At 36.2% G+C, this 16398-nt stretch overlaps 1 protein-coding gene across 1 annotated transcript in view; it reads left to right on the top strand.

The window, feature by feature from the left end:
* LOC150099121 (uncharacterized) overlaps positions 1–16398 on the top strand; it is a 287705-nt gene that overhangs the window by 130659 nt on the left and 140648 nt on the right. Inside the window, exons 7-8 of the mRNA XM_090403807.1 lie at positions 1083–1180; positions 11209–11336. Coding sequence (XP_090259933.1) covers positions 1083–1180; positions 11209–11336 — 226 coding nt within the window. The remainder of the gene's footprint in view (positions 1–1082; positions 1181–11208; positions 11337–16398) is intronic.

Below are 16398 nucleotides of genomic sequence, written 5' to 3'. Positions count from 1 at the left end.
ATTTTTTTCTATTAAAATTTATACATGCTTATCATATTAACTGATAACAACAAATTAATCAACTATGAAAGTAGGATAAATACACATGTAACATTTATTATACAACTAAATTAAACCATCTCACAATAAGTAAAAACATTTCTCTTTACTCTGGATAAAACAATAGTCTTCTTCCCAATCATTGTTGAATTTATAAGTTTGTTGTTTTTATTTGGTTTACTCATTTTGGGGCAAAATTTTTAAACACGGGGAAAAAACAGTGTATGGTCAAAGCTTGTCGACAATGTGTCACCATTCCTCAAGCGCACAGTTGCCAGAACAGACTAAATACATAAAACATATGCAAAAAATTGGCACTGATAACACTTGTGCTCAAAGACAGCGGAATTACAAAATGTTCGTAATATAACATAATTGTTAACTTTTTTATGATTTCAATAAATATTACTAGGAGAATATTTTCCAGTTTTAATTTTTTTTTTTCCTTATTTAATAATTGATAATGGGTGCATACAAATAGCTCTGTGAGTGCAAAGGCACCTCCAGGCATAGGGTTGAGAATGATTGCTATAAACTCTGTAATGTGGAGGGCAGTGAGAAGGCAACATGTAGGCAAATCAGTCTAGCTACTAAGAAAAGGTGATTATTATGGGTGATTTTAATTATGGTAATATAGACTGGAATGAATAGACAGCATCTGGAGGGCAAAAAGAATGAATGTCTTGAGCTTTTGAGGGACAACTAGTTTAAGCAATCAGAGGGTACATATGGATCAAGGATCTTGGATTTGATTATCTCATCAGAGAATGTTATTGTAAATAAGGCTAGAATTATGCTTGTAGCTATATCATGGAATTAAGAATTGGAAGGAAAGGAGATTAATGCTCCTTCAAGAAGTGGTCAGCAGTAAGTGCAAAAGTTTTGGTCATTTGATCTATACAGTGAGTAATCACAAAATAAACATTTTGAAAAGAAATTTTAGGGTGTCTTACATGACAAGTTGTCTTGTATGCCACTACATACTTTTAAATATATGTTTTAAATTTTTATTAATGAAATTTTTTTTCTTTTTAATTTTCTAGCATAGCAGATAATTGTGAGTATGAAGAGCAACAAACATTGATGGATTGTCTAAGTGCTTTATCCCTTTTGAGTAAAAATGCAGAGCTAAAGACATCAGGTACTATGTAAAAATATTTAGAAGCATATTGGTTGTTTTTTTAACTACCATAATTATCTAGACTACTTACTAGAACATTGTTTTAGTTTAGTACTCTTCGGATTTTGAGTTTTAATGGAACTTTTGACACAAGATTCCTAGAAACATAGACGCAATAAATTATTAATAATTTATTAATGCAGATATTTCAAACTGAATCTAAATGATCATCATCAGTGCACATGCAATTCATTGCTTTTCCATAGGTTAACCACACATAAATTCATCGCATATGAACCACCTGCTAGAGTGACACCATATGATAGATGGTAAATGATTATAAAAAAATGATTGAATAAATAAAATGAAAATTAAAGGTAAGATAATAAATTAAATAAAAATTAAAAAAAAATGGGGGGGGGGTTACTTCTTGCCATTAATGAAGATGACTGTAATATTTACAGTGCAAAGACAGTTATTCTGGTTTAAATGAGAGTAATATAAAAGTGATTGAGCACTCTCTTTGATTAGCTCCTCAAACTTAAAATATCACTGAGATAACAAGGTGGACCAAAGGGTATTGTGGTCTTTTTTTTACCTTCTTATACCGCTGATGATGTAAGTTCAACAACTTATGAAACTTGTTTGGTTATGTTGTTTATTTTAATAAATCTTTTTATTTTAGGAACATGTGGTCGTCTCCCTACTGGAAATTAAATTAAGATCTGCTGAACCATAGGAATATTCATTGATAGGTAGGAGCATCAATGACTATTGGTCTGAGAGGAATACCTTTTCTATGGATATTTGGTAAGCCATAGAAACAAGGAGGTTCTTCCAAAATTAAGCTTCATTTTTTGATGGTAATCCTCATTCAAACTGACAACTCTGCCAGAGTACAAAATTCTGGTACAAAATTCATCATGTAGAAGGGAAACTTTTCTATTATACACTGAAGTGTTCATAACCAGCCATCCACCATCTTTTTTTATCTGCTTTTGTGATTAAATGGTTGTTTTGTCCCAGGGATTTTAAAAAGGCATTAAATTTTGGCAAATTCTGGGAGCAAATGTTTGACCTTGAGTAGTACAGAAGAAGCTTCAGGAAAAAGTTCATCAGCACCATCATCACTTGATAGGGTGGATAAATTCATCTCTATGTTATAAAGGAAATCTAGATATAGAAATTTTTATGCATTATGCCAAAATTCACTTTCTTTGGAGTGTATACCAAAGTTTCTTTGGAAACTTCATTCCCTATGCAGTTTGTATATTATTATTATTATTATTATTATTATTACTACCCAAGATCTCATGGAGTCAAAGACTCATCTGGGAGGTCCTTTTATCACACACACAGCTCATCATACCGTGCTTTGAACACATTCCAACTCCCTTCAGACACCACACTCTCAGGCAAGGCATTCCAATCATTTACAACTCTGCACGAAAAAAACCTACCTCTCACTCCCCTACTCACACCTTCTTTATACAGTTTCCAGGGATGACCTCTCGTTCTCCCCCGATCTCCCACTATTTTCTATAGAACTTCTCCAGCATTGATCCTATAACAACCCCTAACCAACTTGTAGGTCTCTATCATATCTCCTCTCTTCCTCCTGTCCACCAGACTGCATATTGCATCTTCTCAATCTTTCCCCATACTCGACATTCCAGAGGTCAGAAACTACTTTAGTCAGTCGCCTTTGGACCCTTTCCAACATCTCTTCATCCTTCTGAAAACCAGGTGACCAAATCTGGGCACAATAGTCCATGTGTGGCCTAATCAAAGCCTTATACAATGGAACAAGAATCTCCCTACTTCTACACGTCAGTGTCCTCCTCATCATTCCCAGAAGTCTTTGTGTTGTCTTCACAATTTTGGCGATGTGTCCCCTAAATTTTAGATCCTTATCCACTATCACCCCCAGATCTCTTATTTCTTCCACCTCCAACAATGTATCCTCACTATGCATAAATTCTGCATTCCATCTTTGTTTTCCAAATTTTAAAACCTTACATTTTGCAACATTGAACTCACATCCCCATTTTCGTGCCCAATCACTCAATTTATTCAAGTCTTCCTGCAAGGTCACAACATCCTCATTACTCTTCATGGTTCGTCCCAACTTTGCATCAACTGCAAACAACTGAATATCTCCATCCAAATCTTCACCTATATCATTAACATACAAATTAAACAGTAATGGCCCTAAAACAGATCCCTGAGGCACTCCGCTAGTAACTTTCCTTTTCTTCGACGTCGCTCCCCCATATACAGCTGGTTGATACCTATCAGACAGTCAATCTCCAATCCAATGCACCGATCTAATATCCAATCCCATCCGCTCCAGTTTGACTATCAATTTATCATGAGGTACTTTATCAAAAGCCTTTGCGAAATCCAAGTATATCACTGTGTATCCTTCTCCTCTGTCCAAGGAAGCAGTCACTTTATTGTAATAAGTAAGTAGATTACTAAAACATGACTTCCCTTTAGCAAATCCCTGCTGTCCATCAAAGATGATACCATTGTTGTCAACCCAACTCTGGATCCTAGTTCTCACAAGCTTCTCCAACAACTTAACCACAACACCTGACACACAGATAGGCCTATAATTTAATGCTTGAGTTCGATCACCTCCTTTATGAAGTGGCACAATCTTGCCCTCCTTCCACTCCTTAGGGATTTGACCGAGTGCAAGACTCGTATTAAAAAAATATGTCAAGACAGGTGTCAACTCCTTGGCACATTCCTTCAGAATACATGATGATATATTACCAAGTCCCACAGCCTTATTAACATCTAGTTTACTCAACTCCCCACACACCTCTTGCTCACTTACAGTCAGTCTCTCCTCCCCCATCATCTACCGCTCTCAATCTCTCCATGAAGTCACATTCACTAGATTGAAAGACCTGTATAAACTGCTCATTAAGTATCTCCACCACACATTCCGCAACAGCTGTCTTTATACCATTTTTTCCAATCAATGTCATCCTTCCATAATCATTCTTTCTTTTGCTGGCTACATATCGAAAGAACTCCTTAGGATTCTTTTTTGGCTTCATTAGCCAACTGCTGTTCATACCTTTCTTTAGCTACCCTCACCAACCAAGTCACCCTCCTTGCCTGGTCTTTGTAGACCTCATGGAATTGGTTATTTCTACTTCGTTTATGCTGCCTCCACAATGCCCTCTTTCTCTGTATCGCATGCTTAATCTCTTTATTCATCCATCTCACACCTACTTTATTTAACCTTTTCACCCTTGGAATATATTTAGACATTGCATCTACTAGATAGTTTTTGAAAATCCTCCAAGCTGCATTGATCTCTTTTCCAGCTAACTTCTCATTCCATGTTACACCCACAAGCTGTCTCCTGAGCTCTTCATAATCACCCGCCTTGTAGTTCCACATATACCCTTTTCTCACAGAAGTCCTCACACTGCTGGCAACCACCCAGGTAATCACCTCATGATCACTCTCACCAATTGGTGGATATGAAAGGGAGAAAATAATCCAAAAAGTTCTATACTAATAAAATAATGTGAAGAAATAGAGTTTCCAGATGAGAAGGCATAATTATAAAAGGATGTTTTATTTAGTTCATGACTTAAAGCACAAGTTTAAGCCTAAATTGAATGTTATCAAAAGACAGGAATGAATCATTACTAACAGAAGAGTTGGAAATTAAAAACAGATGGAAAGAATACTGTGAGGAACGGTACAGCAGAGTGGATAAAGAAAATGTGGAGTCTTTCCACCAAGAAAATTTTGATTTGGAACCTCCTCCACTTAGGCATGAAGTTGAAAGAACAGTTAAGCAGCTCAAAAGCAATAAGGCCCCAGGTGCAGATGAAATTCCAGCAGAGTTAAATAAGGCCACAGGGGATGGAGGGATAAGAGTGTGTCATAGATTGATTACAAGGATAATGGAGACAGGATCATGGCCTATAGACTGCAAGAAGTCAAGAAGTCAGTTTTCATACCACTACACAAGAAAGGTGATATGAAGGCATGCAAGAATTATAGAACTATTAGTTTGATATCTCATGCAAGCAAAATTTTATTAAAGATCATGCTAAATAGGATTGAAACCAAAGTTGAGGCAGAGATACCCGAGGAACGAGCAGGTTTTAGGAAAGGCAGGGGCACCAGAGATCAGATCCTTTGCCTTAGACAGATCATAGAAAAATATAAAGAATTCAGACTCCCTCTGGTAATGTGTTTCTTAGACTACTCTAAAGCTTTTGACTGTGTTGAGCATGTGAAACTGTGGGAAGTAATGAAAGAATGGATTTTCCTCAACACACTATCAGGTTGATTGCCAACTTGTATAAGGAAGAAGACGCCACAGTAAGAACAGGTGTTGGATTGACTGACTGGCTTCAAGTTGGAAAAGGAGTTAGACAAGGATGTTTACTTTCTCCTCACTTGTTTAGTATATATGCAGAGGACATCATGCATGAAGCATTGGATGAGATCAGGACAGGAATTAGGATAGGAGGTAGATTGATCAGTAATCTGAGGTATGCTGATGATACAGTACTCCTTTGTAACGACATGGAAGAACTAGGAATAATTCTTAACAAAGTTAACAAGATCAGTAATAACAGAGGACTTCAACTCAGTTCTAGCAAGACAAAGATCATGGTTCTCAAAGGAAAAACAAACAGAGAAGCTCTTGAGAAACAAGTATTCCTTAATGGAGAAAGAATTGAGGAAGTCAGCAAGTTTGAGTTCCTGGGATCCATTATTAATGTGAAGAATTGCTGTTCAGAAGATGTCAGAAAAATGTTAGGAATGGCTAAAACAGCAGTCAGAGACCTGTCTAAAATCTGGAAGGATGGATCTATCTCCATGGGAACAAAGTTGAGGATTTTAGATGCAGTTGTTTTTCCAACAGCGACTTATGGATGCGAGACGTGGAACATAAAGAAGTCAGATAAGAAACGGATATCTGCTTTTGAGATGTGGTGTTACAGAAGGCTGTTGAAGATATCATATACTGAAAGGCGTACAAATGAAAGGGTGTTAGAAAAGATTAGTAGAACTTTAAGGCTCCTTAAGGATATTGACAGAAGAAAGTTAAAATATTTTGGACACATAGAAAGGATGGAAGGAGGACTTCTCAGAACAGTAATAGAAGGTAAAGTTCCTGGAAAAAGATGCAGGGGTAGACCATCAATGAGATGAATGGATGGCGTGTGTGGAGTGACTGATCTCCAGAGAGTTGAGGCTGCCAGAAAAGCAAACAACAGGAATACATGGCGAGGCCTGGTGTGGAACATCACCGAGCATCGGAGTGACCATACGGCATCTGTAGATGCCCAGTGAACATAGAGAGAGTGCACTGATGATTAACTCTTAGATCAGATCAGAGTATCTGCATTAATCAAATATTATTTTCATTAATGTCCTATAATATTTTTATCTTGCTTGACTTTTGTAATGGAGAAACAGCATGTAAGAATCTTCCAGTTATGAGTTGGTTTGCTGTATACTGAAAAGATAAATCTTTTTTTTCCCCTCAGATACTTTGAGAAGGATATCAAGGAATGGTAATTTTCTGTCATTTTCCAGTTCAGCTTATAAAACTTGTTAGGTTATGTTGTTTATTTTAATAAATATATTTATGTTTAGAAACATGGGTCTCCATACTGGAAATTAAATGATTCCCTTACCTATCACTTAGCGATATTCCTAGCTTGTCTCTTAAATGCTTTTGCAGACTACTGGTGCTCTTTTGTGAAAAATTAATTCATTGGAATTTTTGATATGATCAGTTTTTGGTATTGAGTCCTTGTTTGTTAGTGTATATCTTTCCTCTCTATTTGTTATCATAGGAGTTCCCTCCAGTCTTAGTCAAACTGTTCAATTTTGTCATTGACTCAGGTAGAGTGTTTATACTTCATCCATAGAAACATTCTACAAGCAGATTGCAATACTGGTATGGGGAGTCGTATTTACTCCTGCCTTAGCAAATTTCTACTTGAAACATCTTGAAAACTCATCATTCTCCTCAGTATAGTTGTAACCTTCCTTTTATGTTGGTGGTCTGTGATATGTGGTGAAGTTGTCTGCAAGGATAGAAAAATTAGAACTCCATGGTGGAAACAGGAAGTTAAAGAAGCAGTGAAGGAAAAGAACGAAGCATATCAAAAGTTCCTCAAAAATAAATCAGCTTGTGCTCTTAGAGAATACAGAGACAAATGTAAGAAAGCTAAACACTGTGTAAAACTAGCTAAACAAAACTCATGGGAGGACTTTGGCAAGAACATAGAAAATCAATATCTAGAAGGTGGTAAGATATACTGGAGGTTGTTGAAGAAGCTTAGAAATGGAAGAAAGAGTGTTGTAAAAGGAGTTAGAGATGATAAAGGTGACATGAAAACGGGAGAAAAAGATATCCTTGAAGTAGAGAGGAACTCAAAAATTGTTAAATGAAACAAGCAATGATAGCACAGTGGTAAAAAACACTGACCAGGCATGCAGTCAGGAATACATATCCATACTTGAAGTAGAAAAAGCCATCAAAGGCTTGAAATGTGGAAAGGCAGCAGGAGTGGATGATATTCGACTAGAAATGCTGAAGTATGGTGGTATGAAAGTCTTACAGTGGCTGCACTGCATAGTTCAGAAAGTCTGGACAGAGGGACGAATTCCTGATGATTGGAGTAGAGCTCTCATAGTACCTATATATAAAAAGAGAAATAAAACTGAATGTGAGAATTACAGAGGTATTTCCTTACTGAGTGTTCCTGGCAAGATCTATGCAAGTATACTTGAGAAACGGTTGAGAAGAATTGTGGAAGAAAAGCTGGGTGAAGAACAAGCTGGATTCAGGCCAAATAGAGGCTTTCGGGATCATATCTTCACTTTACGACAAATAGTGGAGAAATCATGGGACTATCACAACTGTATTTAAGTTTGTCAATTTGGAAAAGGCATATGACAAGGTGCCAAGAGAGTAGCTATTCAATATGCTACAGTTATATGGTGTCAATGGGGCATTATATCAAGCAATACTTAGTCTTTATTTGAGTTGTAAGTCAGCAGTTAGAATTGAAGGATGTACAGGAAGGTGGTTTAATGTTAAATCTGGTGTGAGACAAGGATGTTAATTATCCCTTCTGTTATTCATTATCTATATGGATGATATTATGAAGGAAAGTGGTATTAAACATGATATCAAAATTGGAGATGTTAATACCAGCTCTTTGCTTTATACGGATGATGTTATACTTCTAAATAACTCCGCTACAAGTCTGCAAGATTCTCTGACTAAATTGAATAACTGTTGTAATAGATATGGTATGAAGGTCAGCAATAAAAAGACAAAGACAATGAAAATAGGCAGAATCATTGAAAATGTCAACTGTGTTGTGAATGGAGAATCTGTGGAACAAGTAAAACATTTCAGCTACTTAGGCACGATTTTTAGTGAAGATGGTAAATTAAATATGGAAATAGACAACAGAATCAACAAAGCTGGTATGGTAGGAAGTCAATTGAATAAATTCATATGGAATAAGAGAGAAATTAGTCGGAACACTAAATTAGCTGTATACAAGACAGTGTTCAAACCAGTTTTAACTTATGGATCTGAGAGCTGGGTCATAAGTAAAACATTTGACCAAAGACTAGAGACTGCAGATATGAGAGTCCTGAGAAAGATTAGAGGTGTGAACAGATGGCATCAATGGCAATATTATATTAAAAACGAGGATATTCGGAAAGAACTTGACATTGTTAGCATCCAGGAATGCGTTAGCAAAGCTAATCTCAGGTGGTATGGTCACTTAAACAGAATGGGTGAGGAAAGATTAGCAAAACAAGTGTTTTCTGCCAAGTTGCCAGGAAAACGACCCAGAGGAAGACCAAGATATAGGTGGATTGATATGGTACAAAGTGCCTTAAACGATAGAAATATAAGATCTGATAATGTTGGAGTCTTGACAAGTAACAGACTGATTTGGAGGAAAATTGTAGATAGGAATTAGTAATGATTACAAGATGAGTCTCTGACTCTGATTATTGCACACAGTGATCACCCAATCGTGCCTTAAAATGATTCATTGTATCTACATTCGCAACACACTCAGGCAATGCATTCCATTCACCAATCACTCACCGTGCAAGTATCCTGCTCCTCACTCCTCTGCTCACACACTCTTTATACAGTTTTCAGCAATGGCTTCTTGTTCATTCCCCCCCCCCCTCATTCTTCTATGAAAAATCTCCACGTCAACGACTTGCTTATATGTCTCAATCACATTCCCCCCCCCCCCCTCTTCCTATTCATGAGGCTTTGCAATTTACATTCTCTCAATCTCTTCTTATACTCCACATTCCAAAGATACTGGCAACCTTTACGAATCTTCTCTAGGCCTGTTCCAACATATCCTCATCACCATGAAAACCCGTCAACCAGATCTATGCACAGTAATCCATATGAGGCCTGATCAAGGCCTTATGCAATGGCATCATAATCTCTTTATTTCTGCATGTCAGGGTCCTCTGCATCATTGCCATTATCCAGTGTGATGTCTTCACAACTTGTGCAATGTGGCCCCTGAATTTCAGGTCCTTGTCCACCACCATTCCCAGACCTCTCATTTCCTCTATCTCCTTTAAAGTTTCCTCACCAAGTGTATACTTTGCTTCCCATCATTGCTTTACCAAATTTCAAAGCCTTACACTTTGCAACATTGAACTGACATTTCCACTTTCCTGCCCATTCATGGAATCTATTTAAGTCCTCTTGCAAGGCCATAAAATCTGCTTGACTCTGCATTGCTCTCCCCCAGTTTTGCATTGTCTGCAAACAGCTGCATATCAATAGTTAAACCCATGCCAATATCATTAACATACAAATTGAACTGTGTTTGTAATTGTGAACTACCCCTGCAGTACACCACTAGTGACTTTTCTCTTTTGGGATAATGCACCCCTTGTACAACTTTTTGATACCTATCTGACTGTCAGTCACTGATCCAGCCTGAAGTCTGTTATCTGTTTCAATTTATTTAATAGTTTGTCGTGTGGGAATTTATCAAAAGCCTTTGCAAAATCCAAGTACACCACTGTATGTGCATTTCCCCCTGTCCAAGGTATTTGTTGCCTTGTTATGGTACATAAGTTAGTAAAACATGATCTCCCTTCAACAAACCTATGCTGATGACCACAAAGAATACTGCTGTTTTCAACCCAATTCTGTATCCTACTTCTCACCAATCTCTCTAGTATACCTCCAACACAACTCCAGATATACAGATTGGCCCGTAATTTGAAGCCAGCCTTATCACCACCTTTATGCAGTGGAACAGTTTTACTTTCTTTTCACTCCCTTGGAACCTGTGCTGTTGTAAGACTCTTAATTAAAAAGCATGCCAATGCTACTGCCAATTCTCTGGAATATTCCCTTAAGATGCATGGTGATATGTCATCAAATCCTATTACCTTATTGACATCAAGTTATTTATTTCCTCAAATACCTCCTGCTCACTCACAATTTAGCCATTCTCTTCTATGTCCTCTACACTTAAGTTCCTCATGATTCCACCCTGATTAGGATGAAATACCCTTAGAAATTGATCAGTGAATACCTCAGCATCTTCGGCAGCAGTTACCATTCTACCATTTTCATCCCATTTTCATATCATCATCTTACCATGATCAGTCTTCCTTCTACTTGCCACATATCTACAAAAAAATCCTAGGGTTTTCTTTGCCTGATTTGCCAATTTCTGCTTATACTGCAGTTTTGTTTTCCTTACTAACTGAGTCACTATGTTATATGGAGAATAACATGTTTTTATCTTTCAGTGATATATAATGTGTGTGTGGGGGGGGGGAGTGTGTATATATATATATATATATATATATTTATAAAAATAAATTTAACTGACTAGAACCCGAGAAAGTATAACAAAAATATATATATATATATATATATATATATATATATATATATATATATATATATATATATATATAACATACTTTATCTGATAAAGCAATTATAAAATTGTTTATCCACACAGTACTAAAAGAAGGAACCTTGACTAGTTTAATTAAGTTATTAGAGCAACCAGGTACTGTTTCCCTTATGGCGATCAAGACTTTGAATTCTTTAGTAGACAGTCCTAACACCTGTGCATTGCTTTTCCAGGTAAGTTATATTAATTTGAAATTAAGCTTTTTGTAACTTCTATTGTTTGCTTCTTTTATATTTTTTTAATTAAAGCCACTAGCTGCTCATTTTTTTTAAACTACTCATGATTCATTCATTGTCCTTCTTCATCATCAATTGTCATATTGTATAAATAATTTAACCAGAAATTAATACTTAGTAATCTTTTGGATTACTAATAAGAATAAAAGAATTGCATAATTAGATTGCACGCTTTGCATAAAATTGTAAATAAAACCATTATAATACAGTTCACACAAACTGTCACATCTTACCCAAACCAAGTGTCACCATCTGATAAAAGATTAAAAAATGAGTGTAATTTATTTTGTTTCATTTAGGTGAACAATTATTTTTAAAAACAGCTACCCTATAAATGAGACAATTTCAGGAATTTTAACACAAATTTTTCATTTAAGAGCAACCTCTTCAGTGTTGGAAATTGGAGGAAACTGGACACCTGCTAAAAGATTTTAAGCACTCGACATCCTTACCAATACCTAAAAAATCTAAGACAATCAGATGTGAAGAGTATAGAACAATCAGTCAGATAGCAAAAGTTATGTTATGTATCATCCTAGAAAGAAAGAAATAAAATCAAATTGAAAATTAATGAAACACAATCTAGTTTTCAGGAAAATAAAGGAACTAGAGGACTCTTCAACATTAGAAGTATTATAGAAAGATATCTGGAGAAGCAGAAAGATGTCTACTTATGTTTTATTGACTACACAAAGGCCTTTGACAATATACAACATGAACAACTAATAGAATGCATCAAAAAATTAGGAGTAGATGGTAAAGATACCAGTGTTATGTCGTTGTTCTTCGTACTTTTCTATATTTTAGTTCTATTATGTTAGCCTTACTATACTATAATTAACTCTTCTAATTCTCGATTATCTTTAACATTCAAGTCAATTTGCATCTATCACTCTATATTCTACTCAATCTATAATTTGGGCAGTTTCTTAGACCAGTCACATGTATTCTTTAAATATTAGAGGCTTTATCTTAGTTAGGAACAAAACCCTTAATTCTATTATCTGATCAAATATTGGCACATTTATTTTTTAAAGCTGCGCTAGTCAATATCCTAGGATAGATGAGACTCTTATCCAAGGAGACCTTCTCAGAATAATATACAATGGTGAAAGTTCTAGCGCTTATACTCATATATAATCTAATTCCATTCACCTATATCAAATTTAGTATGCAGTCGTGGCTCATAAATCTCTACTATACTTCTATATCCCTCCCGCTTAGGTTCAGTTTTATGAGTGGTAATTTGAATTTATATCTCAGGCCAATATCAGGTATAAAATACAAAACATGTTTATTGAAGTCTAAAATTTATATACAAGGAATGTACCAAATATATGGTTATTTCAATTTCATTCTAAGTAAAAGAATTAGATAACACAGCTAAATACCCTTGAACATGAATAATAATTTGATCTACTGTATTGCTCATTAAAATACAAAATTTCTAGTTTATCATTTTATCCCCTCAATCATTTCTAAGTTACTTAATATTTCTCACATTTATCATTGTTATATCACATACAATCTCCTTCTCGGACATTTCTTTCCAGTTGGGACAGGTCACTGCCAAATATGGTAATCTCTTAAAAGTTCACTATCAAATGTCCACACTCTAAATTACATATTGCCCACTCATTTCTTTAACTGGAAACACAAAATAAATTCTCTAGTTTACCGTCCCCTGCTCGATCTTTCCGCTGGCTTTAGCCCACGTGGTCACTTATGATGATCGCACGATATGGTCATTCCGAAACGATACGGTGATGTGCCGCCCTGGTCTCGCTCCATTACCGCTTACAGTCTTCAGCATTGCCGGTTCTTCGGTCTTGCTCAGCTGCCCTGCTATGAAGGGTTAGCTAGCCAGGACAATCGATCTACAGGAGACGACACATAACTTCTACGGCCGATCTGGAATCACCCAGCTGGTGGGAGAGAGAGAGAGCCAACATCCGCGAAAAAAAAACAGGAACCACGAACCAAAAAAGCCTTGAGAGAGGGGGAGCAAATCCCTTTTATATCACCTCCTTTGGTGCTCTCTCTCCGCTACGTTTTTCCACATGGCATGCATCCTCCGTGCGTGGCGTCTTCCGAGAACGCGTTCAAGCTTCATCTTCCATATAATTTCTCTCTGCCTTAGGCCATAAGTTACACTGGATGGCTAAGACGTGACCTTTAGAATTTAGTTTACACTCAATTAATTCACATACACTGCATAGGATATTCTATTTTAACTACATTTTTATACAAAATTCCTTTCATGACTTTGTGTAAACAGGATTAATTTCACATTTCTAAATCAACGTTCTTTCAGCTCTACTTAAGGTTAATATATGTGTATTTTCTCTCTTGCCTGGTACAAGTTTTCTCCTTGTTTACATTTTGGACATGTTAGATTCTGAATGAATTAATTCCTTTCCAAATTTGATCATTCAGGATGTAAAACCAGATTACTGATAAATCTATATTGGGAGCAAACTGCCTCAATAAAAATATCAGGAGAAACCTCAGAGGAATTCTCAGTAAAGAAGAGTGTCAGACAAGGCTATGTTCTTTCTCCTATATTGTTTAACCTCTATACTGAAAATATCTTCCAGCAATTAGAAGAATTTAAAGGAGTCAGAAATATAAACAACTTAAGATATGCAGACGATACAGTACTGCTGGCTGAAAATAAAAAAGATCTTCAAAACCTACTAGAAGAGACACTGGAACTAAGTGAAAAATATGGACATAATTTCAACTTCAAAAAAACCAAAACCATGCTGGTAACGAGAAAAAGGGAAAATACCCGATATACATATTAAGATTAGAGGAATTACCTTAGATCAAGTAGAGAGTTATATATATTTGGGTCAGCTAATTACAGAGAATGGAAAGTGTAATAAGGAAATATTAAGAAGAATAGAAATTGCTAGATCAAACCTTCATTAGCATGAAAAACATTCTGACTCAAGAGAAATTCACACAAAAACAAGAATTTGGCTGTCCAAATGCTACGCATGGTCAACACTGTTATATGGAGCAGAAACTGGGACAGTATCAAAATATTGTGAAAATAAACTTAAAAGCCTTTGAGATGTGGATTCTCAGAAGAATCCTTAGAGTCCCATGGACTGCCAAAAAAACTAATTTAGAAATATTAGAGATGGTTGGAGAAGATAAGACTTTGTTGAAAACCATTAAGAAAAGGAAAACCACCTACCTTGGTCACATACTAAGGCATGAATCCTTACAAAAAACACTTCTAGAAGGAATGATACAAGGAAAAAGAAGCAGAGGAAGACAAAGAACAGAATTGGATGGGAAATATTAAGGACTGGAACATTGAAGAATGTAAAAGAGAAGCACAATACTGTACATGGTGGAAGCTCATGGTAATCAACCTCTTGGATATTGCCAATCATGAAGCTTTCCTCTCAGATATTACAAACAGAGCTATGCTCTGTTTGTAATATCAGGAATTACCACAACTCATCTGTTCTCATCTTCTTCTGCCTTCTACATGTTAAGCCTACTGGCCTGTTACAGACCTATCTTAAGTCCTTATAAGTCATTCCTGTCCTGAGGATAAGGTAACTAGCCCTATGCCTCCTGGTATATTGGCTGTAGCTGCGTGTGTTCACAGGGCCTGCTTGCAGGAGAAAAACCCTCAGATAAACTGGGGAGAAAAACCCTGCTGTCCACACCCAAGACCATCTAACTTGGCTATGTCAGAAAGATCCTTAAATTCTTCACGTCGGCAACGGGAATCGGACCCAGGACACCTTTCCCAGGCGTGTGGTTGCAGAGCTCATAACCACTAGGCTAACCATGCAGACTCTCTTCTCATCTTGGTGATAAATAACTTCTATGAAAACAAATTCATATTAAACATATACATATTTTTTCTCTGCAATTTCCATACTCTTCAGCTACTAATTGGCAGCCCAGTTCAAACAACCTTGTGGTCCAAGGGCTGCTATTTGAGAACAACTAAGTGCATCACTGCCATCCCATGACAACTTATTCAGAATACGTTGTATCCTTATCAAGATTAGACAGACTAGAACAATTCTTTAATATTGTATAAAACTGCCATTCACTTGTTATCTACCATCATTTCCTGATATGTACCTTTGGGTGTAGGATAGTTGTAGTTGGTGGAGACAGAGTTGTGGAGTAGGAGCCCTCCCTCGATGAGTCTTTGGACTCCCTGGAGGTGTCACATAATAATAATAATTCAGGTGTAAACTTTGTTCACATACACTTGAATAAAGGATTAAACCAAGTATATAATTTCTTGGTATCTTTAATGTATAGTATAACCAAGTGGAAAACCTTCCAACAACTGTCTCTAATCCAGAGTATTTTAATAATGTGTGACACCTTTTAGCAACTCGTATATGAAAATATGATTTCTGCATTACTTAAGCCTTAGTATTACCTCTGGGTCTGGCTCCCACTGACAAGACCTCAGTAAAGGGCGAAACCAGTCTGGGTAGTGACCCTTCCCATAATTCATAGCATTATACATATCCTTAAAGATATGTGCTTTGCATTATGGGATACTGTTGCATTCCCCTTTCTTAAATTCTATTAATATATGTACTATATGCTGGGTCCTTCCTAAGGAGTCACGTGGTACCTCTAAAACACAAAGGAATTGCTTCAGGGTCGAGCTAAAACCAGCATGGCAAAGTCTTAGAAATCTCACTTCTCTTAAAGCATTAGGAATATTTATATTTTTATGCTGTGCCACCTAAGCTATTAGATTAAATTAAACATATCTTAATCAAGAAGTGATCTCAAAGATGTACTATAATGACTACTGATTTGCAATCATGACCTATAACATAATCTATTTTCTCCCGCTTAGATTCGTATCTTTTTGCAAGTGGTGCATTGGATTCTAATACTCAGACACTCTGATTAAAGATAGCAAAGATTTATTTGACACATTAATACAATTTACAATACAAAGAAACTCAATCCAAAACTTCAATGTTAATCAGAGAAA

The sequence above is a fragment of the Typopeltis vanoorti genome, chromosome 14, assembly GCF_054136105.1.
Source record: "Typopeltis vanoorti isolate ZY-2024b chromosome 14, IOZ_Tvanoo_1.0, whole genome shotgun sequence".
Taxonomy (NCBI): domain Eukaryota; kingdom Metazoa; phylum Arthropoda; class Arachnida; order Uropygi; family Thelyphonidae; genus Typopeltis; species Typopeltis vanoorti.
The sequence above is the reverse complement of the archived record's forward strand: the minus strand, read 5'-3'. Positions and strand labels throughout refer to the sequence as shown.